Source organism: Macrobrachium nipponense, chromosome 26 (assembly GCF_015104395.2).
Source record: "Macrobrachium nipponense isolate FS-2020 chromosome 26, ASM1510439v2, whole genome shotgun sequence".
NCBI lineage: Eukaryota > Metazoa > Arthropoda > Malacostraca > Decapoda > Palaemonidae > Macrobrachium > Macrobrachium nipponense.
In genome coordinates, this window is record NC_087215.1 from 634,350 (window position 1) to 659,681 (window position 25,332).

At 40.1% G+C, this 25,332-nt stretch overlaps 2 protein-coding genes across 4 annotated transcripts in view; one reads left to right on the forward strand and one right to left on the reverse strand.

Annotated features, from left to right (window-relative positions):
• LOC135199951 (uncharacterized) overlaps nt 1–3,819 on the reverse strand; it is a 28,216-nt gene extending 24,397 nt beyond the window's left edge. The window contains exon 1 of the mRNA XM_064228075.1: nt 3,800–3,819. The gene's annotated coding sequence lies outside the window, so the exon portion shown is untranslated. The remainder of the gene's footprint in view (nt 1–3,799) is intronic.
• Nucleotides 1,277–23,616, forward strand: LOC135199953 (uncharacterized). 3 transcript variants are annotated; one of them, XR_010311158.1, is made up of 9 exons: nt 1,277–1,472; nt 6,058–6,229; nt 7,274–7,364; nt 7,610–7,723; nt 8,814–8,956; nt 9,085–9,846; nt 10,549–10,723; nt 11,307–11,386; nt 20,406–20,463. XR_010311158.1 is itself a non-coding variant. In XM_064228078.1 (8 exons), the coding sequence occupies exons 2-8, from the start codon at nt 6,059–6,061 to the stop codon at nt 20,597–20,599; spliced, it is 1,650 nt and encodes a 549-aa protein (XP_064084148.1). In that variant the 5' UTR covers nt 1,277–1,472; nt 6,058; the 3' UTR covers nt 20,600–23,616. The 3 variants fall into 3 exon arrangements, 2 of the variants coding, with proteins under 2 accessions (XP_064084148.1, XP_064084149.1); XM_064228078.1 differs by lacking the exon at nt 11,307–11,386 and having other exon boundaries at nt 20,406–23,616; XM_064228079.1 differs by lacking the exons at nt 1,277–1,472; nt 11,307–11,386 and having other exon boundaries at nt 6,107–6,243; nt 20,406–23,616.
• Nucleotides 23,617–25,332: the final 1,716 nt, after the last annotated feature.

The window sequence follows — 25,332 nt, forward strand, 5'->3', positions numbered from 1 at the left end:
GCCTTGACCGTAGAACTTTCAAGGAAATATGGTTATATTATTATTATTATCATCATCGCCTTATATTGTTCGTTTGTAAGGTGTTTTTACATTGCATGGAACCAGTGGTTATTCGGCAACGGGACCAACGGCTTTACGTGACTTCCGAACCACGTCGAGAGTGAACTTCTATCACCGGAAATACACATCTCTCACCCCTTAATGTCCGAGAATCGAACTCGAGGCCGCCGAGGTGGCAGGCCAAGACCATACCGATCACGCCACTGAGGCGCTGTATTACCTCATAGTGAAAGAAATTGCGACACAAAGAATAAATTAGCAAAACGAATAAATCAGGTTGAATAATCAGTGAATTAAACGAGAGAGAGAGAGAGAGAGAGAGAGATTCGCAAGCAATCGATTAGCGAATAGCGTCCAGGTAATTGCTTCCTGATAATGGGTGGAACAAACAAACAAGCAAATAACAGGTATTCTCGATACCCCTACGTGCTGTTCTTTTTATTATTATTATTATTATCATTATAGTGCTTTATTTGTTTGTCTATATCCGTGACACACACACACAAATAAATTTAAACGTTCAGAGTGGATCGATCACTTAATACATATTTAGACAGTTGGGCATTCTCTCTCTCTCTCTCTTCAATACTTATAACACTAATCATCCGTGTGTATATAATAATATAATATATATATATGTATATATATAAATTTAAATGAGACAATTGACCAGTCGTAAAAATCAATGAAAAATTAGTGTGTCACTTCCCACAGGTGATGAATTTCAGAATTTTATATTTTCACTTTAAAATCCAGAAGCAGGAAACCAATAAACAAGAAAATCGATGAAAGCAAATACGTCACTTTTGACGTCTGAGTTTCCTTGAAATAAAAAAAGAAGAAAAAAACCAGGAAAGCAAGAAAGATGACAAACGCAACCTTCTCTCTCTCTCTCTCTCTCTTCGCATGGTTCAACGTGCAAGGTACAAATGGATTGGTACCGGAACATGACAAATGTAAATTATGCATTTCTCTTTAGTTTTGGAGTCTTATGCTCTTAAATATAATAAATGATTCTTAATTTTAATTATATTTTAAGAAAAGACCCTTTCCCTTTATCACAGCACTATAAAGACATCGATATCTCAAAAAAGCATCTCGGATTAACAAAGGTCTTAAGAAATCATGTGAGGCGAACTTCCTTCATTGCTTATGGCTTCCCGCCTCCCCCCGCCGGTCAGGGCAGCCAACCTCCCCGACGACGATGCCGCCGCCTCCTCCTCCTCCACCAGCCACAGCAAGGCTGCATAACAATTATTAACCTGGCTCGCGGTATCTCCTTAGTCGAGGCAAGAATGTTGGCGGGCATTGCCTCCTGACTTGGTTTAGTGTTCGTTGCTCAATTAAGGTGGATTATTATTATTATTATTAACAGGACGGTGCACACAGAGCTTTCTACCTACCTCGGCAAGGTGAGAATCACGCTTTGATTAGTGGACGACCCCAGTACGAGTTTGACTGGATAATCGCTTATATATACATATCCAGGTGTTTGTTACATAGCTCTGTATACCGTAAAATACAAGAAGAACATCTATTTAATCAATACAATGCCAAAACATTTTCGTTATACCAATATTATAACAAAAATAGCTTCAACACAGTCAACATTCGTATCTATATCAAGGGTGCACGATCGCAAAACTAGTATAAATAAGATGTGAAACCAAATGATAACAGCAATAATATAATAATAATTATTATTATTCATTCCAGCACGGGCTCTTGCTCAGGAAAGCAGACCAGTGCGCGCGATTGGAGTATCACTAAAATCTCATTTCATGTGTGTGTGTGTGTGCGCGCGTGTGAGAGAGAGAGAGAGAGAGAGAGAGAGAGAGAGAGAGTGAGTGTGTTTTTAGTGGCCGTAATATTCACCAAAATACCGAAAAAACATTTATTTAATAATAAATTATTTTTCATTATCTCTAAATATGATAACAAAAGACACTAAGACAGCAAAAGGGATATACATTAGTAAATTAGATTCGTTTAAAAAATTAATTAAGGCAGAATTTTTATAAACAAACGTAATATAAATTTTGAAAGAAAACGGGTGCTTTATTGACATATATAATATACGATTTTTCAACATAATATACGATATAATATAGAATATACATAATATACGATTTTTGACATAATATACTATTTTTGAACTGTTGACACGAGCGAATATACGGAGAGAGAGAGAGAGAGAGAGAGAGAGAGAGAGAGAGAGAGAGAGAGAGAGAGAGAGAGAGAGAGAGACTTTCGAATATAAATGAGGGTCCCCAGGGGAAGATGACAAAACCCGCAAGAACTGCATAAAAACGGTAGTGTATATTTTATAACATAGCTGCTTCAGCAATATTAATCTGGAAATAGTTACATCAATTCACTATACTATGGTATTTTCGTACCAATCTCTTGGGTGGGTTATAGAATTATACGCTTCGATAACAGCCGGAGAAATGATATCGTAATCACATATTATTGAAAGTTTGCCTTAAGTTAAATTAGGTATGATATTAAGGGAAATGACTCAGTATGTAGTAGGTAGATGGTTTACCCGTACCTATAGGTCTATCATATCCAGATACGGGAAATATAATCAGATGTAAAGCGTAATTATAAAAAAAAGAAGAATTACGCTTTACCTATTGTTTTATTCTGTATTATTTTATCGTTATGTAGTATTCGGATATAACTTGCACTGAAGTTAAAAGCTGACTTATGTCAAGACAGACTATAGCTATAGTAAACGTATCAGGGAAATGAATATATGGAAATAGCAAAGGAGATTGGTTATATAGCGTTAAACTGGGCTACAAAAGCATGAAATACAATAATAATTCCTTCTCACACTAAGATGTATAGTGCTGAAGAACTCCCCGAGCGTTAAAGCGTAGACTAAACACCAGATCAAACCGTTTCCTTTCAACATCAAAGTAAAACTTATCTCTTTTCTTTTCTCTCTCTCTCTCAAATCGACTGCTCACCCAAGCCATATAACCTGGAAAAGACCTTTCACGAGTCATGCAATTTTTAAAAGGCTAAATAAAGCAACCTGCAATTCAGCAGTTGGTAAATATGGAGTAAGTGGTACTAATGTTGAGAAACTGTTCTTATCTCTTTGCACAGATGCACCGTGAATCTTTTATCGTTAAAAGATCAATGCGACACTAAACTCGAAACTGCAACTTGTTTTATTTCTTTGTAGCTTGTTGTGATGTTTCTCATTTATCACCACTGGTCTGCTTTGGAAAAACTTACGACGCTACAATACAGTTTATATTCATATAAACGTAATTGCATACATTAATATATTTTTTAAAAGCGTTTGAATCAGCAATATTCACTATTAACCGCAAAACTCTACGTCATTTTAAGACACTGCGAATGCACATGGAATTTGCATACCTGGGATAAACAGATTTCTATGAATGACATTTCCTTTCATTGGATTTATGAATATTGATATTTCCTTTCACTCCCCATGTTAATTTTGTTTTTAACATAACCGAGATGGGAGGATGCCCACGAAAGCCATGGGCATTCCAAAAGCCTGTCATTCTAACAAACTAGACCTATATAACTGTGATTCCCTTAATTCATGGGCCTAAGACTAGTCTCAAAAGTACAATTAATAATCACACGGTTTTTTTATCGTTAATATTTCTATCATAACTTACATTTCGCACGCATATTTACCCGAGAATATACCGAACCGAAACACAGTAACACAATAGAAACAACTTACGGCAAAGACTGGTACTATACAGGCTCTTGTAATCACGGTCTAGGCCTAGATCGTGCTTGTGATGACAAAGTAACGGAACTGTGAACTTTATTTAATCCAGAATATAACTCCCGGACAAAGAATGCACAAATCTGTAGAGACATGAAAAATTAAACCATAATGTTGACTATTAGGATTCTTTAAAATTACAAACATACTGTAGTACACATATATTGTATGAGTGAACTCTTAAGATCACCAGACATCAGTGACAAACGTTAAGATCCAAAATAATTATTAAAGAAGCACTTACCTAGCACACATGCCTAAGCTATGGTAAAATATCTGTAATTTTAGTGGAAAGGGGTTAATCTTAATATGAATTTTCTTTAGAAAGCTCTAAATTTCCTGTAAATGTGATGCAAGCGGTAGGCATAATTTCAACTGGTTGATGAATCTTAAATTTTCAGATCTTAACTTCCGTTGACGATTTAATTTTTGGACAGGTTAAGATAAAAACGTCTAATATATATATAATATATATATATATATATATTATATATATAGAAATTACATAATATAAATATATATAGATATATATATATATATATATATATATATATATATATAATATATATAATATATATATAAAACTCGATGTTTTTATCTTAACCTCCTGAAAAATTACATCATCCAAAGGTCTGAAAATTTAAAATTCATCAACCAGTGGAATAAACTATAGGCCTACTACCAGCATCACATTTTATACACAATATACATGCATACATTTACGTATGTATGTATGTATGCACATACTTCAGTGTGCTGTTTCCCCTAACTGGGATACCTCTAATGAAAATGAACGCAGTCATCATAACCACATTCATACCGTAATGGTCGAATCATGGACGAAGACCATTTTGCAATAACTTTCCACAGCATTAAACCACTTCTTACACCTACACGGAAGACATGTCAGAAACATGTCAAAATCCCATACACACACATTTTACCTTTCACTTCTATCTTACTTCCCCTCTCACGTTTTCTGACGTAGCAGTGCTTTTACGAATGAGTAACTGTGCTTTGCAGTATGTTCAGCGAGCATCATAAATGGTACCTACAATGTCATCAAAGATGAAAACAAAGTTGGTATTATTAAGGTTCCCAACGATAATTATACAATAAATACTTGCTCCGTTATGCATTCGATATATCATCACTTTCAATTAATATATCATTTGAAGTTTATCATTCTTTAATGGAGTACTACGTACAATACCATATCTTTCATAGCACACTCACGGTCTATAATAGGTATATTAGACCGTGAGCACACTGTGCATTGCTGATGCAGTACTTACTCTGAGTAGTACCATATATGGTAATGCTTGGTGTTACCACCGTTTCCTAGCTCACTTCTCTACACCACTTGAAAAATGTGTAATCCAGTGCTACTAGCAAGATAGGTTTCATTTATAAGTCTTCCCATGATGATGTCATGAGAGCCACTTGCTCCAAATCTCTTGTTGTAGTAAGTACCATTGCTGGAGTATACTGATAATCCCATGTGGATGCCAGCCGAATGCTGGCTCCCTTATTTCCTGGGGGGTGGGGGGAATGCTCGAAATCGGGGCCTTTTTCCCTTGCCATGGTCATTAATACTTACAAAAACAGTCAGATAGTCTGTTAGGCCTTCTTCCACTTTCTCCTTAATTTCCCAAGCATCTCAAAGTGCGAGTGTCACCTCACGCTGAGATAGAAGTCTTATCTTACTATTGTTTGCTCTGATGACCTGGTGCTTGATTCCTCACCTGAAACTGAGCTGTAATGCTACTCATATGTTCCATTTTCCTGTGAAATTTCTTTGTCTATCAGTCCCTGTGAACTGTTTGATTTCACTCTTTTCTCTTTGTCATATTTTAATCCTTTCATCCACGAGTGATTGTTCTGTTCAGGGTCAACTCACTCATCAAGGAGAGATTATTAAGGCTTATTCCATAAGAATGAATGTACATTAAGAATAATATAAACTACAATATTTCAATATTGTAACAACTGGACTTCTAACGGCTAGAAATGTTGTTGGCATGGATGAAACTATCCCTTTGTTAATTTCCAAATGCATTTCTCTCACAGGCATACCAAATGGAATTTTTTGTATTGCAAAATCCTAGTTTTCATTATGAAACTTAACTCTTTTCCCTTTATCTGTCCAGTACACATTACTTTCATTACAGAATGAATGAAAAATTATGAGCTTCTTTTTCCCCCAACAGTATGTCCACTCTAGCAGTGCGTTTGGCATGGATGATCTTCCTAGTGCAGACAGGGGTGAGGTTCTGCAGAGGGGCGTGCCTGACAGTGGCTGATGGGGAGACTTACAGTGCATGGGGCGATGCAGTCATTACTGTACTGCTGCCTTTGCATCATGGAGAACACTGTGACAAGGTGAGACACAAAAGGTGGGTAGTGTGAATTGCATATATCTCGAGATAGGAACAGCACTAAGTGCTGACGAAGTTGTAATAAATGACTACCAGAAGCATCCAGGGTCTTGTTTCAAAGTATAGTACAATATACAGTACCTACAAAGTATAGTACAACATACAGTACCTATTTAACATACACATTTTTTATTGTATGTATTTGAACTGGCTCACCATCTCCTGAAACTTCATTAACTTTTGCACTGCTTCAGAAAATGAACTTCTGATTTTTTGACATGATCAAGCATAGAGTCTGCAGAATTATAGTTGTTAAAATGTATAATATACTTGCAACACATCATACTGTATTCAACAACTAACATATGTATTTGTAAGGGTTTCTTTTCAGTAGAATACAAAAGCTAACCATATTTCAGAAGTGACTATAACCTAAGCATACCATTTTTAAAGTCCAAAGGTCAACTTGACAACCTTAATCTAGCCCAGGGCCAAAGAAAACAAGATAGTGAAAGAAACATTATGCTCATTTACAAGGGAAACAACACGCCTTCCTCTCAGAGGAAGGAAGGTTATGCCTTCAAAAACAGAAGCAGGAAGGGAATTCTGAAGCTTGCCAGAAGAAAGAAGGAGAGATGGTCACTCAACCCACAATCCAAGTACAGGCAATCCCCGGCTTACGACAGGGGTTCCGTTCTTGAGATGCGTCGTAAGCCGAAAATCGTCTTAAGCCGGAAAATCGTCAAAAATACTAAGAAAACCTTACTTTTAATGCTTTTGGTGTATTTAAAACTATGTAAACTGCATTTTTATTGCATTTCTCAGAAAAAAACCTTCAAATATTGATTATTTTTCCATTTTTGGAGTCATATTTCTGTGCCAGATCAGCGTCATAAGTGCCGTAACCCTGGAACAGGCGTCGTAAACCTGGAAATAATTTCTGACAAATATAATTGAAAAGTGTCATATCTTCGGAACGTTGTAAGCCGGGGACTGCCTGTATTATCAATATTTAAGAATAAAAAATTTGCTTTCCCCTATTTTTCAGATCAGCATGACAGAGGTTCAAATTCTTGAGGCAACAAAGATGGCTGTGAAGAGAGTCAATGAACTAGACCTGGTCCCTGGAGTCAAACTTGGTAAGTGATAAATATTATCATAATCATTTACATTTTAACACCAACCATTCCCTATGTGTCACAAAACCTAAAACCTACTCTTTGCATATAGAATATACAGTTTCTCATCTAACTATAAAAAAAATTACCAAACTAGTATAAGAAAATTTGAAAAAATTACCAAACTATAAGAAAATTAGAATACGTGCTACCTTCTCAACCTACTATATATTTATAAGTTCATAATTGAATCTTTCCTAATTCAGGTTTACGCATTGTCGACACCTGCGGTGAAGTGGCACGCAGCGTGAAGCTGGCACTGGCATCCCTCGCATCTAATGCCCGGTCGTGTACCCCAAGTCTTTCTCTTGGTTTCTTGGGTAAATTTCTACTTATGAAATCCATTGGTGATGTCTGTTGTAATTCACTCTCAAAGGATGTATTGTCTTATAGGTTATGGCATTGCACATTCTATTATTTAAGTACTACTGTGGTTAGTCTAGTCTGTAGAATTGTAGCAATTAGGTTATTATTTCTTTATTATTTTTACTATTGATATCATTAATAAGCATACAGTCTGGCCGCCCAGTCCAATATGAGATGAACTGGTTTCATGCCCCAGTGCATACGTATTGTATGTGTAAGTGTGTGTGCGTGAATTCGCGTCAGCTAAATCACCAAAACACAAGATGTATGTACGTCTTAAGGTCATTAAATTAAAGCAATCATTAAGTTCTGAACAAAGAAAAATATATACTAAAATGATGCTGCTGACACTTTACTTAGTTCAAGATTTGTAGATTTGGCACTGCATGCACTCTTTTACAGCATTATACAGAAGACATGCAGTAATTACAAAGAACTACGTTCCAACACTGGTAGTCTCTAAATAACAATATCTCCAAGGCAGCTGCCTGTTAACAACTTGAAATACAGTATGTGTACAATGATTTTGGTAATGGATACAATTATCTTGATGAGATGTGATCCCTTTTATGAATGCTAAAGACTGGTCCACATACACACAGAAAAAGAAAATAAAGTCCATATAAAAAAATACATCAGGTTTGCCAAGCATGACACTAAATAATCCCTACCATTACACAGCATTCTTAAATACACTGTATTCCAAAAAAGCTGGAAGAGAATTAAAGGAATTAGTTGACTAACGAAGTGAATTTAAGGAATTAATACCAGAGTAATAGAAAAAGTTGGCCATAACATTTTTTTTACCTCTTTATAAACATATTACAGTACAGTACATATCTTTAAAAATGAATGTAACCAAAAATGTATAATATATATTAAAACTGTGTATGTATTATATGAGGTTCACTCTCATATGCACATTCAAGTATGTGCTCTAAGGCTAAACCAATTCCTTGCTAATATAGGGCTAATTTTGTACCTTCTGCTACATAGTAAATCAGAACAATCAAATGTTTTACAAATATCCTACAATTTTCACAGGACCTGGAGATGCAGCATCTGCAGCAGCTGTTGGCAAGGCAACAAGAGCTTTACAAGCTCCTGTAGTTGCTTATGGGCCTCGCACTGTGGTAGTGACTGATACGATCAATCTCATAACTCCCGCCCCACAACGATCAGCTAAGGTAACAACATTCCGCACACGCATGTTAGCATTTCCATAACATGCTGAACATTAGTTATCAGTATCACATTATTTCTACAATAATCTTAGTGTTGCTTTAGTAAAGTTTGTTATTTGTTAAATCCACAGGCTGCAGTGCATGTCTTAGCAGCGATGAAAGTGCAATCGTTCAGCATTGTGCACACAGCTGATGAGGAAGGACGTTCCCTGGCTGAGCACTTCAGCGAAGCCGCTGAGGATGCTTATCGATGTGTTGAAATGACACTAGAAGCTGGTGATGAAGAAGCTATGGCCACAGTACTTCAAGATGGTCCAGGTACTATAGTTATTCTGGGAACGAGGGATAAAGCTCAGAGCTTAGCAAGGACACTGGGGGCTCCAGGAGGTCCAGCAGACTTGATTCTAATGCTAGAGAATGCAGGGCCTGTCCCACCTGCTGAGCTGGAGGGTATCACAACCCCTCTAGTTATTCTACAACGGACAGCACCAACAATACCAGAGTACGTATCCTACTTGGAACGGGACTTCTACGGAGCCGATGGACCAAGACGAGAATATGTGGCAGCAATGTCAAAGTGTGATGCTTGCGAGCCTTCAGATTTTGGGTATGATGCTAGTGCACCAGCAGCCATTGCAGCAGTTCTTGTATACGCTGAAGCTTTACGTGAAGCACAAGTCACAAAGTGCGGCAATAGTGGTGGGCTCTGCAACGAAGTAAAAAATCTCCAATATCAAGAATGGTGTGACACGCTAAGTCAAGCATCATTGCATGCTGCAGCATCAACAGCTTTCCCAGATCTTCTTGATGCAAATCTTGATCCTGGAAGTGAAGACTTCCCACGATATACTGTCAAGTTTATGTCAAATGGCACCCTTAGCAACTTAACACAGGTCTGTAAGCAGAATCTGGATTTAACACTATAACCACTGTATTAAGGCAGTCCCCGGGTTATGATGGGGGTTGTTCTTGAGACGCGTCGTAAGCCGAAAATCGTTGTAAGCCGGAACATCGTCAAAAATCCTAAGGAAACCTTACTTTTAATGCTTTGGGTGCATTTAAAACTATGTAAACTGCATTCTTATTGCATTTCTCATCAAAAAAACCTTCAAATATTGATTATTTTGCATTTTTGGTGTCATATTTCTTCTGCCAGGTCAGCGTTATAGGCGCCGTAACCCTGTAACATGTGTTGTAACCCAGGAAATAATTTCTGATGAATATAATTGAAAAGCGCCTTAACCTCGGAACGTTGTTAGCTGAACCGGTTATAACCCAGGGACTGCCTATATGATGATATAGGAGTATCTAGAAAGTGTCAGAAAACTTCTATAGACTTCAGCAGAACTCTATGATAGTAATATTACATGAAGATATGGATTTAAACAGCTCAAATGCTAAAAAAAAATCTTTTATTAACAGCATTTGTACTTCATAGTGCACCTGCATAATTGGACTAAAATTTCAACATGTATATTATTTGAAGAACTTTACCTATAAATAAAAGGCATAAATTGACCAGAATATATACAAAATCCTACTAGCAGTGTATAGCTGTCTATTAATCTCAATAAAATTTTTCATTTATGCATTAGGTCGGCCACGCAGACGAAACATCCGCTATACTTGGTCGCATGGACATACTCCAACCAAGGTGTGGAAGTCGCTGTTCTTGTCCAACGAAAGAAGTTATTGTAACTACCACTACTCCTGTGCCCGAATTGCTTCCTGAACCAGATAATATTACTGCACCTACACCACCTCCTTCAGGTATGCCAGAATCTTGCAAATTTTTGCTAAATACTTTTCGAGCATTACCATAAATTTTTGCAAATTTTTTACTAAAGTTTGGTGGGGAAAAATGCATCTTAAAATGAAGACCACATTTTAAATGACTTTATTACACTTAGCAGTCTATTCTAGGAAGCCAATACAGTGGACCCCCATATTCGCGTTCTCCGGATTCGCAGACTCGCACATTCGTGGATTTCTCTCTGGAACGTTTCCCCGCATATGCGGAAAATTCGCCTATTCGCGGTATTTTTCTATGAGAAATATCCACAGACTCCTGGGTTTTTTTTAATCAGTTTCATCATACAATGCACTTTTTGTGGTAAAACTATTTAAAAAACCAGGCATAAAAATTTTTCATGGGTTTTTCTTGAGTTTTAACTAACAAAATAGGAGGTTTTATGCATTTTTATAGGGGGTTCCAACTATTCACGGGGGGGAGGGGGGGGGAGGGGGGGGGGGGGGTCTGGTGCGCATCCCTGGCAAATATGGGGGACCACTGTATATATTATGTACTGTACTTAATATCACTGAAGTATGGAATATTATTTCCTTTTTGCAGGGGATATGTAGGTACCTTCAGTGCAGAGAAAAGAGCACTGTTAAAAAGGTGAAAACTTTACGCAAAGCAACTACCTGAAGGTAAAATAGTTAAGGAAAATTACTGCATGTCAAACAGGTGGAAGAGAAGTAGAATATTATGATAAATGGCATGCCACTCTCCATCTGTTAATATTAAGGACAATGACTTAACCAGTAGCTCTGGATGTTATTCACCTAAATATAGAATGGAAAACATATGAATGCTGTTTTTCCATAATTCTTTTACAGAAAAAAAGCTTATACTGCACACTTCTATTGAAAATGAATGAAGTAGATCACGAAGAGTGTATTATACAGTATACATACAGTATATCAAAATAGAAGTAGCTAAGAAAGTATTATTTATCTTTTTCAAGCACTTAGATAACTTAACCATAGGATACACCCACACTATGTAGAACAAGTTTCAGTACATTGAAGGGAGAGTGAGCCTCTTTAAGTGTAACATGTAAATAAGAAATGTGTGCATCTTTTGCTTGGATAGAGGCTGGCCTGGTCCCAGACTCCCTTGCCCAACAGGCTTTCCTGGTTGGCTTCCAGAAAAAGATTGGTCTGGTCCTGTTATCTAGTGTCCAAATGGCCTTCCTTGGTGGTGCTTAAAACTAAAGTGCTTTAAGAAAATACAAGTCAAATACCTTGTCCAAATCAAATCTGTTTGGTACAAATATTCAAGTTAACACCACATTGCAAAGGTCTGATGGTTAAAACCTTGAAATTTACCATTTATGCACTAAAAATTTGTTTGATTTTTGTTCAACAATCTTTAAAATATGACAATTTGTCCAAAATTGCATTTTTCCTAACTATACAAACCTGAGGTCCTTTTACAATAGGAAGGTACTAGCGGCAGCTGGATAGGTCGTAAGCTTTCGAACAAGGGGTTCGGTAGTTAACTGCTTGTCCAACAGGCGCGCGCGCGCGACTGGGAGGTAAACAAATCACTTTTGCTTTTGGCCCAAGCAAAAACTGCAGAGTGAGGGGTGGCATGAGGTGGGACTATGTGTAAAAGGACCTCAGGTTTGTATAGTTAGAAAAATGCAATTTTGGACAAATTGTCATTTGTTCCGACACGGCATACAAACCTTCGGTCCTTTTACAATAGGAAGACTCACTTCTTGGTGGGAGGAATCTGAGTCTTTTGTGAACAGACTGGTGTTCGCCCAACCTTGGAATGCCTCCCTGGTCGTAAGAGCGAGGGAGGGATCCAAGCCTCTGTCCGATTGATCGGGGTGTGCACCACAGGATCAATGGTCAGACCTCTGGACCAAGTACTAAGAGAGAGGCAAGCGTATCTCTTCGTACCAGCAAACAAGAACAAGTTCCTATTTGCAAGAGGCAACATAAAAGTTATGGTTTGTCTCTTGTTGGCATCCACTTCCCCCCCCTTGTAGGAGGAAGTGGTGGATATTCGCTCCCATCCCTAGTGAAAGGGATAGGATGGGGCTCTGTCGAGTAGCTCACCTGCATCTCGTCCTTATCCAGCAAGGTGATGACCGTATCCCTCTACCCACAGGTAGAGGGGGAGAAAAAGATAGGAAGAGAAGCCAGTCACTCTCTCATTCACTTATCTATTCTTACAGTCACACCAGGACTCGATGCTGTTCAGCCTGCTACACAATGTGTTGAGCAGCCACCACGGGTCCCAAGGAAAACGATCCAAGGACCTGTGGGCAATATCCAAAAGGTAGAAGGAGGTGCCAGTGGTCTGGTTGTACCAGACCCCTGCCGTTCAGTACCTGCGCCACAGAGAACTTCTTGTGTAACTCGAGGGAGTGTACTTCTAGGTCATCTTGGTGCTGACGAAGAGTCTTCAACACTCAGCCTGGGATGTCGAGTTTCTTCAGAAAGCGCGGTCGCGCTTTCACAGGACAAAGCAGCATCTCCTTCGCATCGAAGGCGGTGAAGTCCATTAGGGAGGGGATTGTGAAGGACTCTAACCGATCGTCAGGAACCGAAGGGTTCTGAGTCTTCGCTACGAAGTCGGTACGAAATCGAGCGTCACGAATCCCCATCCCCTGGATGCTTGACTTCGCAGGAAAAGTCATGCAATTACCTCAGAGGAAAAGAAGGGAATGGTCGTATGACCTATCCCTCTTCTCGACTTCGGTGATGTCCTGTACCCATACTGGTCTATCCGTCTGCAGCGAAGTATCTCACATTCTCCTATCCCCATGCAGTGAAGTTCTTCTTCTCGGTAGTGGATAGGACACCGACACTCAATGGTGGGTGTTGATGGTATGGGTACTGTGACAAGCCGTTAGGACGAAGAAAAGACTGTTATGGAACAACCGAACTAAGTCCACAGCGAAGTTCGTAACTGACTTGGGCGCTCTGACAGCTGCCGACTGACTGCGTTCGGTAGGAGGCAAGTTGTCCAAGCACCCGAGCAAGTCACGTGACCTTCGCCTTAAAAGGGTTATGCCAAGAGACTAAACAAATAATTTGTTCGTCACCGATGCCAGAAGGCGAGGTGACGATTCTCTTAAGGCATGTGCCCAACAGGCGAAAGTCAATTGCCCTCTAGAGACCGAGGTCCCTAATGGCAAGATATCTCATAGTATAGTTGATTCTCAGCTAAGGAGAAACAACACTATGTGTCGTTGAAGACGAAGGTGTACAGAAAATGCAACCTACGTCTTCACAGCTGAACCGAGAGAAGGATTCTCAAGATTCTGAACCTGTGCTACAAAGACTGAGAACGCTAACCGCTATCCATTGCTGTCCGGTGAGGATCGTAGTTGCAATAAAAGCGGAGCGCTTTTCAGTAATGAAGACACAGGGAAATACTGCCTGAAGAACTGCTTCTCATGGGCTGAACATTTGGAAGTAGAGCTGTCAGGTCGGAGAGTAGGCGATGTCTTCTGACACATCTGTTAATTCGGGGCGAACAATGAATAATTGCACACCTACGAATACGAGATATTTTGAAGACAAACTCAGATGTCTGCAAAAATCATTCGCATTATCGCGGTGCGATGCAGCGGGAGACTAGTACAGACTTCTGTTACCGTGCGGTAAACAGAAAGATGAGAGTCCAAGAGATATCTGTTGAAAATTCTCGCAATGTCGAAGGTGATGAAACATTCGAGCGTCACAGCAGTAGATGGTCCTTCATTATTGCGAGAATCCCCGTTAATCAGAGACCTAAGTCCATGATTGTTGGGTAGAGATACGGTTCGGTAGTCAATCAAACCAGGGGAGAGAGAGACGTAACCGACCGTGCATCTCCGAGACCTAGCTGATACTGAGCTGCTATCAGGCAGTTCAATACGCAGTAGCTCTCGGTGACTCGTCATCCTGAGTTGCCAGTTAATCCCTTCCACGAAGGAAGCGTTCGGCTAGAACCATCGAGCATAAAGAATACGCTCGAGCAATTATATTTAAACGAAACAGATTTCGGTAAATACTAAAGCTGATTTGGTGGTGTCGTGACAATACCAAGTATCTAAAATCGAAACTGATAACTGCTGGGAGGTTGCAGGCAGCTCCGAGTTGCAGTTCAATTAAGATACAATTCGTCTCGGTCACAAACCGTAGAGTTAACTACGGTATGCGCCTACCCCCCGGACAATTCAACTGTTAAAAGAATCATGTCGCGAGGGTAATATACGTAGTATATTTGTAGGTTCTGTACCACGACCTCCATCCTAAATTCTTTTCCCCTCGAGGAATGAGAATAAGGATTGGAGATCGACCGCCTTCGTTCTCTAGTCAAGAGAGTGAAGGAGAAGTCTTTCCCAAAGGAAAGCTTCAATGGTGAACAGAATACCGAAGACGATAGTTCACGCCAAACTGGAAGTTCCCGTCCGCTCTTCTCTATTTCAGGTTAATCGCCTACTATGAGATACTCTTCTTTCAGCAGCAGTCTTCTTCCAAATGCTAGAAATTACAGGAATTCGAGCATAAGTGAGGTTCCCAATTATCGTGTAACAATTATCGGGGATTCTCGCTCACTTTGGACAGTGGTCTCGCTTAAGTGTTTGGAGATAGTAAAAAACTCGAACACTCTGAGTGCGCTAGAAATTCCGTAGAATTCTAAGCACTCTGCGAAACCCCCACCGAATTCGTCAAACGACATCGGCTGGTGGTCCTCTCGATTCCCGTAGAAATCGAGAAAGGGGCAGGATCCCTCCTCAACGACCGGGGCTTACGTCAGGTAGGACCCGAAGGTCCCCCCGGTAGCGCAGCCCCTAACGTGGGATCTTACAGAGAAATCTCTGTAGGATCCCTCCCCTTTCCCTCGTAGCCGTAAGGAGAGGGAATGGGGGAGGAATTGGATACTGGCTCGCCTTCCCAGCGGAACTAGCAGTTGGAGAAGAAAAGGAGCAGCCAGCTCAGAGCCTGGGAAAACGTATCGTCAGGAGAAAACGTTTTCCCGAGGAGGGTTACGAACTCATACTGTAGGTAAGGGTCTGCCGCCACTGTGAACGTCGTCTGGGTGGGGCTGATCGACACCTGACAGGAGAGAGCCGATACCGTCCTCCGACTCATTCCAGTCCATTCAAATACGGTGTCCGAAGACACGTAGAAACGCCTCTGTCGCAGTAGAGGAGGTGAAGTAGCTTGTTCGACCGGCCAGAACTGAGAGAGCCTTCTTGTCCGGAGACGAGAGACTACCTGGTTCAACACAGTCGGCAAGCTCCGATCGCGGCAGACCCACCGTCAATTTGGGTTCCCTCATCGGGCACCCAAAACGACTCGAGCCGAGACGTGGCTCTGCTGTGGGTGTGGAGCGGCGATCCTTCCCCGAGGTCGTTGTGCTGACGAAACAGCGCCATAACCTCGGCAAAGTTCCTCTGGATCTCGGAAGTCACAGCATCTTGCAGAGTAGAACCGTCAAGCCCTTCGAACAAGAGCATATTCCGAGAACCTTCCTCCTAAGAAGGGGGAACAGCGACAGCCCTCTCGGTCTTCTCCATCCACTTGCGCATACGTCCTGGCCGGTCCAAGAACCGTGCCTGGCACGTAGGGCGTCGTGGTGGGATCATGAGGGGCGCACCCCTCACGATCACTCCTCAATACCTCGCTCCTCCCGGTGTAACCCGAGGAGGTTGAAGGTACGGGAGAGGCAGACCTGATGCTCCCTCCTCGCTCGCTGGCAGAACCAGCAGGCTTGGAGGGCTGCAGGCGATCGTCAACCCGCGGTGGCGATCGAGCTGCAGGCCTGGTCGAACCGTCTCGCCGTGGAGAACGGCTGGACTGAGCACAGCAGCCCCGATCTCGAGTGTCAGAAGAGCTGGTGCTGGTTGCCGTACCCGATCGCTCTGTGAGAGCGAAGGTCAGGGCGACCTGCAGGCTCCACTGTCACAGTGAGGAACGAGTGCTTGTCCTCACGGCACGTCACGTCGCTGGTTCCAGCCGTGGCTGGCACCGGCGAACGGGGGGACCTCTTCCCAGCCTCAGCCCGTGGCTGGTCGTGGACCGTCACGTCATCCCGGGCAGCCAGCTGGTCGCCGCGAGAGCGAGAGCTGGTCTGGTGAGAGTCGCGTGAGCGGCTGTCACCAGTCTTCCGCTCCGTGCCGTGAACCTGACGCTGAGCGGGCTCAGAGGTCTGGTTCCTGGCTGCACGGTCGCTGGTAGGCGACCGTACACTCGGTACCTCCCGCGAACGAGAGGCCGAGACGGAACCTGATGCAGTGGCAGAACCACTGACACCAGGCGAGGAAGTACCGGTGTTAGCCGGTACCCCTCTGGTCCCCGTAGTCTTCTTCCTTGCGGAAGAAGAGACGGGCCCCGCTCCCGAAGGAGCAGGAGGACCAGCGGAAGGAACCCTCCCGTCCCACCGAGGTGAGACGGGTCCCGAGAAGCTCCCGAGGGAGACTTCTTAGGAGGGAGGAGGCAACCTTCTTCTTCCTCGGCTGTGAAGCCTTAGAAGTCGAAGGGGAAGAGGCGGCAGCCGACGACGATGAAGAAGATGAAAACGACGACACCTTCCTCCTCTTCTTCGTCAGCTTCCTCAGGACAGACATAAGATCTGCCATCCAGGGCGGAGCCGGGGCTGCTGTAGCCGAAGCCACAGGGCCCGGACGCACCTGTACAGACAGACCAAAGTCTGGGGTAGTACCACCACGAACAGGGACGACGTCAGCAGGTATGGGCATCTCAGGAACAGCAGGCACAGCCAGCACAGCATCGGCAGGGACAGCCAGCGCAGCAACGGCAGGGACAGCCAGCGCAGCAACTGCATGGACAGTCAGTACAGAATCGGCAGGTACGGCAGGCAGCACCGGAAACACAGGAGGTGGAGTAGCAGCCAGCAACATCCTGGTACCGGCGGCAGGTCCAGGGGCGAGCTCTAGGGCAGTGGAAGTGTGGTTGCGGCAGCGCGGCAACCACGAGCGGTGGCGGCACGCCCCCCTCTCGGTACGGCGAACGGCACTTCACAGCGGCTGTAGGCAAGACTGTTACCACGTGAGGCGAGTACACCAGGTGAGGAGGGACGTCGTCACCTGGAGTCGATATCGTTCTCGTGGTCACCACTCCATGGGTGACCGCAGCAGGCCCAGACATAGAACCGCCGCCCCTGGACACTAGGCACGCCCTGCAAATCGAAGGACGCCCATACCTCACCAAGGTCCACCCTCGTGGCAATAGCACCTGCGGAAATAACAGTAGTATAGTCTGTCCAGAATGTCATGAAACATATAGTAGGTTTCCGACGTTGCCGCTTTGCGCCAATTTCATTCATTAAATCTCACTTAAGGCGAAAAAACAGTGTAGATTTGGCATACACTATGCCACATCTCTCTCTGTCTCTGGTCAGGAAGGTTAAGAAGCTTATCACTTTGGTTCTGATACCCAAGCGTGACGGTTTAAGATGGAAGGCTCCCCACGACAGCAAGTAAGTGCTCAGACACGAGAAGTCATATTCAATGTCCACGAGTACTTCAAAAGGGAGAAAGAATTTTTTTTTTACTAAAACAGTGCCTTATTTTAAAGAAAATGTCTATTAATTTTATCGTTTTCATTTATCCTAACATCCAAAAATTGAAATTGTTTTAATGGAGAAAAATATTATTTTATGAAATATTTGATGTTTGGCACATTCATGCACATTCATCAATTCTACAACAAATATGGTATAGAGAGAGAGATGAGAGAGAGATGAGAAGAAGAGGATGAGATGGAAGAGAAACGAGGAGAGAGAGAGAGACGAGTGAGATGAGAGAGAGAGAGAATGACGATGCAGGCTACAGATATCTTCAAGAACCTGACAACACATTTGATAATGTTCAAATATAAACTGATTCAATCAGAATTCAAATTATATAATGAATAAAAGTTAAAGCTTAATGAGTAATAAAGCTCGAAAACATTCCCTGACTGAGCGGAACTTGAACCAAAATAATATTGATGCAATCAATAATAAAAGGAATAACATGAAAAAGAATCTTGCATTACGATTCACTTCACAATGAATAAGAGCTCGGAGCGAGCGCATTTGCGCCCTCGGTACCGAGCGCAAGGGTAAAAGGATCCATTCCCGATTATGATCCAAGTAAATAATGCAATCTCAATAAAAAAATGAAAATGAAAAAGAACTGCACTTGCGATTTCACTTCATTCAAATAAAAAGGGGAAAGGATCAATTTCCGGGTAAGAGCGGAAACTGATCCAAAATGAGTATTGCTACAATCAAAATAAATATATGAAAATGAAAAAGAATACTGTACTTGCGATTCCACTTCCATACAGAATAAGTTTCCGTGCCGAGCGCATTCGCTCGGCAACGAGCATACAGGTCAAAAAAATATAAATGAAAAGGGCACTTACTTACGATTTTCATCTACACATTTCCAACCAAAATATAAGCTCGGAGCGAGCGCTCTCCCGCCCTCGGCACCGAGCATACACAATACGAGGATCATTTCTGGGAAAATGAATTCCCGCACTTACGCCCTCAGTCCCGGCACTCGGGTAATCGGAGGGCGTTGGAGAAACCAAGATCCTTTAATTCACAATTGAATTCAATGGAAATAAATATGAAATGATTGTACTTACAATTCAGTTTCACTAGATAAATAGAAAAAGAAAAACACAACCATGCGAAAGCAACGACGATGAAGCGGGCAGAGAGCGATGATACACGTCTACACGCCAGCAGGCCGAAAGCAAAAGTGATTAGTTTACCTCCCAGTCGCGCGCGCGCGCCTGTCGGACAAGCAGTTAACTACCGAACCCCTTGTTCGAAAGCTTACGACCTATCCAGCTGCCGCTAGTACCTTCCTATTGTAAAAGGACCGAAGGTTTGTATGCCGTGTCGGAACAATTGATAATGTATTGTTAAATTTACACAAACTACAATTGTGTTACAAGTTTCATTTCATTCACCAAAAACTCATGAACTATCAAGACTGGCCAAATTGTTAAATAAACTGTTAACTACAATTGCATAACTACTTTACATGCAGAAATACGTACAAGTTTAAGCTCCTAACAGGGCACTGCAACCACCCAACATACTTCATCAACAGAGCAACAGACATTTTAAAAGCAGTTCCCCCAATCTGCAATTTGCAGCAACCTTTCATCTGTTTTTAAAACATGATACATTAACATCATAAGATATGTATGTACAGTGTAACTGTTAGTGGAGAACTGCATTCTCTGCATACAAGGATTGCATAACATGGGCTACCATCAAGTATCCACAGGTCAAAAACAATCATGACTAATTGAAAGATAAAATCACTCCAGTAAAGGTAGGAGTTTACTAACACTGAATAAGCTGAGATTTCTCTAATTCCTACTGAGTTGGAAACAGGTGACACCCAACCATTGCATCCTTGTCAGTTTTGAATGGTCTACTTCCAATGCCATCAGCGCATAAAAGGACATTAATAAGACAAGGTGTACAACATTGGTGCTTTCTACCAAAAAAAAATGCATTTAATCCCTTTTTTCTTCAGTAAATATACATTTAGAATTGCAATAACACATATTCTTTGTAAATGTACTGCATGCAGTGACTAGAACTGACTTCCTTTCCAATACAAACATTTTTATTAGATTACAGCATTTTTCAACCGAGTTTAATTTTACCAACTCTGTTTTGCAGGATTCAGTATCATTAGAGGACAAAACTGGTGGGCGAACAAGGGCTGGCTCCCAAAGAACTTTGACAGCCCAATGCACGTTTCCAAAATGGAGGTGGCTACATACGTGACTGCCTTCTCCTTTTTCGTAGTCATTTTCTTCTCTGCTAGTCTTATATGTATTTATATGATACAAAAACCACCTTCAAGAAACTAAAGTATGGCATTTTCTTTATAAAATTGTTACCAAAACTAATTTTTTATACGAAAGTGTTGAGAGGAAAGGAGACGGTTGCTTTTATGTAATAAGAATAGTTAAGTCCTTTTCAAGATTTACATCATATGTACAGATATTCCCAACACTATATACATTTCACCTACCTATTACCTCTTAAACTTAGTGCACCCGAAGTGCAATTATAACCTTATTCATCCACTGCCAACCTTTGAAAGGATAGCATGGTATATCTGTCAAGGATTCACCAACTAAAAAAAAAAAAATAAAAAAAATAAGTATAAAATTCTTTTTGATGAACAAACTTGTGCCTAACCCACATCCATTGTTGGAAAAACTTTTACTACAAAGACTGTACAGTACGTATTTAGAATGAAAAAAACTAACTTTTGAAAGACTTACAAACTACCTTCCTTTCTTTGAAGACTCCGCTTAGTTTAGTTTCTCATCACATCATTATTTTTATGCAGAATAATTTCAAAAATAAAACACCATCACAATGAATGAAAAACTGAATTTTCTTTAAACCTGCTGATAATTCATTTTCTTTAAAAAAAAATTATAGTAGGTGGGTGTGAGTTTATTTTCAGGCCTCTGCAAACTTGTACAATACAACATAAGTCTAGATGAGAATTTATCGAACAGTACATATAGTCTTGCTCAGCGCTCCCTGCAAACTAACTGTTGGCCATAAAAAGGCCACCAGCATAGCTACAAACAAAGAATTACAAGCATATACTTCACAGGGGCATCATTTCAGAATTTTGTTGAGGAGGGAAGGGGCAAAGGCAGTTGGGTGAGCTGAGCAAGCCTAATCAGGTGTTTTTTTTTTCCCCCCAGCTATTTTATGTGTTTTTTGAAGCCGCATGAGCAAAGTATTTCAGCAAAAATGATATACTCCCACTACTGTTTGTTTATCTCATCATCACTGGTGGCTAGTAGACAGACAAGGATGAAGAAATATAATATTCCTGAGAAAGTTCATACATTTATTATTGCACATTTAAAAAGAAAACATGCTGTTACTTCTTGGGGCTTGGGGGATGAGGGTGGTAAGTGGAGGCTTCATATACACATAGTATTTTCTTTTAAAACATTCATGGATACAATACTGTAGAAATTACAAAAACATCATCTCAAATAAAGGGACACAACATTCCAATACATATACTGGTTGGCCTAGGATAATACCCTTTAAGGCTTTCTCCAATACATGCTGTAAGATGCTAAAACACAAATTTAATTCTCAAAAACTTAGAAAATCTAGATTTGTGATGTTAGATTTAATAAAACTCACTGTACTGTAACACATTCTTCTACTGTCCATTAATCTTTTGCACACTTTAATGGAAAAGTTTCCACCAGACTCCTCACAACACCAGATATACAAGAGTACGTACACAAAGGAAATGCTGCACGTCTATTATATATGTCATTAACCAACTGTAACATACAGGAAAGAGGATTCTTAGCATAATTTGGTTTTTTGCACAAGTGGGGAACATGCACAGAAGTGAAGACCTGGATACCACCTATATCATCACTGTCATATAGTCTAAACCATAAGATAACTAGTTAAGATATTGGGATGGTGACCAAGCAAAGATCTTCTGTGGAAAAAACTGATTTCTTCTGCAATATTTACTAACAAAATTGCAATATCAGTAGCTACCAAAGATTTTTCCTTACTATTCAATCTTGACATCCTATGTTGTATAAAGTCAAATTTGACTCTTTGGCAAAATAATGCTACAATGCTTTCTACCTTTTCAAGCATTGGCTTTGACCCTTCCCACCTAGATAGATACCCAGCTTCTTTAACTTTATCTTACTGCAATTTTTTCTGCCTAAGAGATAAACACTACTAGCTTCTGCAAATATGAGCCGAGTGTTCTCTCAAACAACACTGTATGCTTTGAACAACACAAACAATCTTCCATTTCCACCAATGTACAAGTTTCATAACCAACTTTTGACATCATTTACCTTAAAATTTAATGAGATGGTCTTTAAACATAAAGAAAATAAACAAGAAGGGCATATTTACTGAGTTTTATCAGTAGAAAGTGTACAGTATTAAGATGATTATTATTATAATATGATTAGTACAGTACGCATCACGTATTATTGTTAGTGCACTGTGTTATCATTTTTACCTTTATTTATTAAGTTCTTTAACCTGATCACTAAATTAAATATACTGTACCTGCATAACTTCATTACAAAACTTTATGTTCCAGCATTACTGATGAATGCACCCTTTTACATGAAAGGTGATGTAATTCCATGCTAATTTCAATTGCTTGTAAGGTAATTTCATAGCAATTTCACTTTCCTTAATAGGTTCAGATTTCTTTAGCATTGAAGTATCTTACACTGCATCGTTCTAAACATATATGAAGTATTTTATGACTGTTGTTTTAAAATAGTACAGGTACAGCAAGAAGGTCAAGACTTGTATCTTATATTGCACTCTACCAAATAAACGAATATAATTTGTATTTTATAACTGTTGCTTGTTTTAAAGTAATAGCAAGACAAGTTGAACTTCCTTCTATTACAAATGCATCCCTGAGAACCCAGCAGTACTTAATTTGCATTAAAGTAGAATACCATATCCAAAAGTCGTATGTATCATTAACAGTTTCTTACAAATCCGTATGGTTTTACATCAAATCCATATGCTTTTACATTAAACATTTTCTACTAACAAAACAATTTTTGCTTGAACCATAAAGTACGTATACTTGGGTTTGAAGAAATCTGGAGGCCTAACTGATAGAACCTGATGAGGTATGATGAAGAGATGACACATTATTTGACCATGTCCTAATATACTAACATAATGGATCGTCCAATATCCTAACAAGCTGTTTTGGTGTTAGAACTGCTGATAATGAAATCCTCTAACCATACCTGATGAATTTACAATATTCTGACCAGCATTTTGTATGTCACTTACAGCCTTTACAGTGAAATAAATTGACTTTTCTCTGCTATTTGTTTTATGATTTAATACCTTTTGTTTACAAAATACTATGTCTTAATGATCACATGCTTGCAGGTAAAAATTGAATGAAACTCGCAAATGTTTGGCCTAAACTTTATTTACACAGTTTTAAGCACTGCTGCTTCAAAAGAGCATTTGCACATTTTCTATTAAACGTTTATAAATAATAGGAAACTGCATGTCTTCTGAGGCTTTCCAAAGAAGCAATTACTGAACTGGAAAGAGGTTAACAAATTCCATCCCAATTATTTCTACTGACTATAATTCAGTCTTACCTGAAATTACCCAATTTAACAAAATGTAAATTAGGTCTGAAAAATCTATACTGATACTATAACCTAAATGTTTGTAACATGTTTTTATATATTTTTTTCATAATAAGGTGAAGATCTATCCATATATACAGTAAAAATTATATTTCAATTCTTCACTCTTAATAAAAGCAATAATTACAAATACCCTGTATTTATTTCCAAAGGTAAAGAAAACTACAGTTACACCAACATGACAGCTTCTCCTTTCAATGATGCCTCTTTATAACAAGACAATACTGAAGTACTAGAAAGCTACAGCATGACTAGACATGGGACATCAAAAATATTGGGATAAAGTCATCAATAGCAAACAAACATTTGCTACCTAAACTAGCGATTCTATTGCACTTGCTGATCCTGATTCAAAGATGAGAACGACCTCTTGGGAAGACCCTACGTCACTTTAATCAACTACAGACACCACCCTACTCACGAACATTCAATTTACAAATGGGATAGCAAATCAAAATAGTTCAAAGTGCTCCCCTTCGCCGCCAGAAAGTTAACAATTTTGTTTTCCGCGCCTATTCTGTATATACAGTACTTTATGTACAGTGTATTGTGCTTTAGGATAAAAAATCATACAGTACTGTATTGATTTTAATCACATTGTACTTAAATAGGCATGAAGAGTACAGTAACCAACTTACAAGCAATTCAACATAGAAACGGCTGTCCGGAACGTACATTACTCATTTGTAAGTAGTAAGAGGGTATCTGTATTGGTCTTTTAAAAGAGTTGTGACACTTGAGATGTCCCAAGATTTTTATTTATACCTCTGATGGGCTGCTTGTTTCATCTGCCTCCTTTTCCTTGAGTTGACGCGCAGGAGTCGAAGACAGAGCTGTTACAACCGATGGGCCTACGATGTATGCTCCTAAAGTTGCTACACTCACGAGGGCCATGGTTGCTTTCGCTATCTACAAAGGGCAATGCATACAATCACGCAATTGTCAACTTCCTTAATGAAGAACTTATGCTATGAGCCTTATTTCTTACCCTGCCACTTGTTAACCAATTAAAATTTTAACCAAGAAAGACACTAAAAGAATTTAATTTCAGTGTTTAGAAAGATCAGCATCTTCTGGAAATCAAAAACAATGTAATGCGTAGGCCATGCAAACGAATACTTCACTTAGAAAATCATGTTGAAATCATAAGAAATTGGTGAGGCTACTTCAATAGTGGTATGGTTATAAGAGATTTGTATTTTATATAAAAAAAAATGTGATTGGTATCAATATACTACAGAATGTGCTAAGTAGAACTGATGTTCAAACTACACCTCATTCAAACCTGTGACAAAGGACCTTTTCATAAGACTGGCTGGCTACACAAAATGCACCAGAAATGGTCTAGCATCTTGCTATCAATACATAGCACTTATCTC

Bases quoted from the DNA above. Each gene is read 5' to 3' on its own strand.
- LOC135199953 (XM_064228078.1), top strand. From the start codon at position 6,059: ATGTCCACTCTAGCAGTGCGTTTGGCATGGATGATCTTCCTAGTGCAG. The intron at 6,230-7,273 runs GTGAGACACAAA...CCTATTTTTCAG, and splicing joins ATGGAGAACACTGTGACAAG to ATCAGCATGACAGAGGTTCA. The intron at 8,957-9,084 runs GTAACAACATTC...TTAAATCCACAG, and splicing joins CCCCACAACGATCAGCTAAG to GCTGCAGTGCATGTCTTAGC.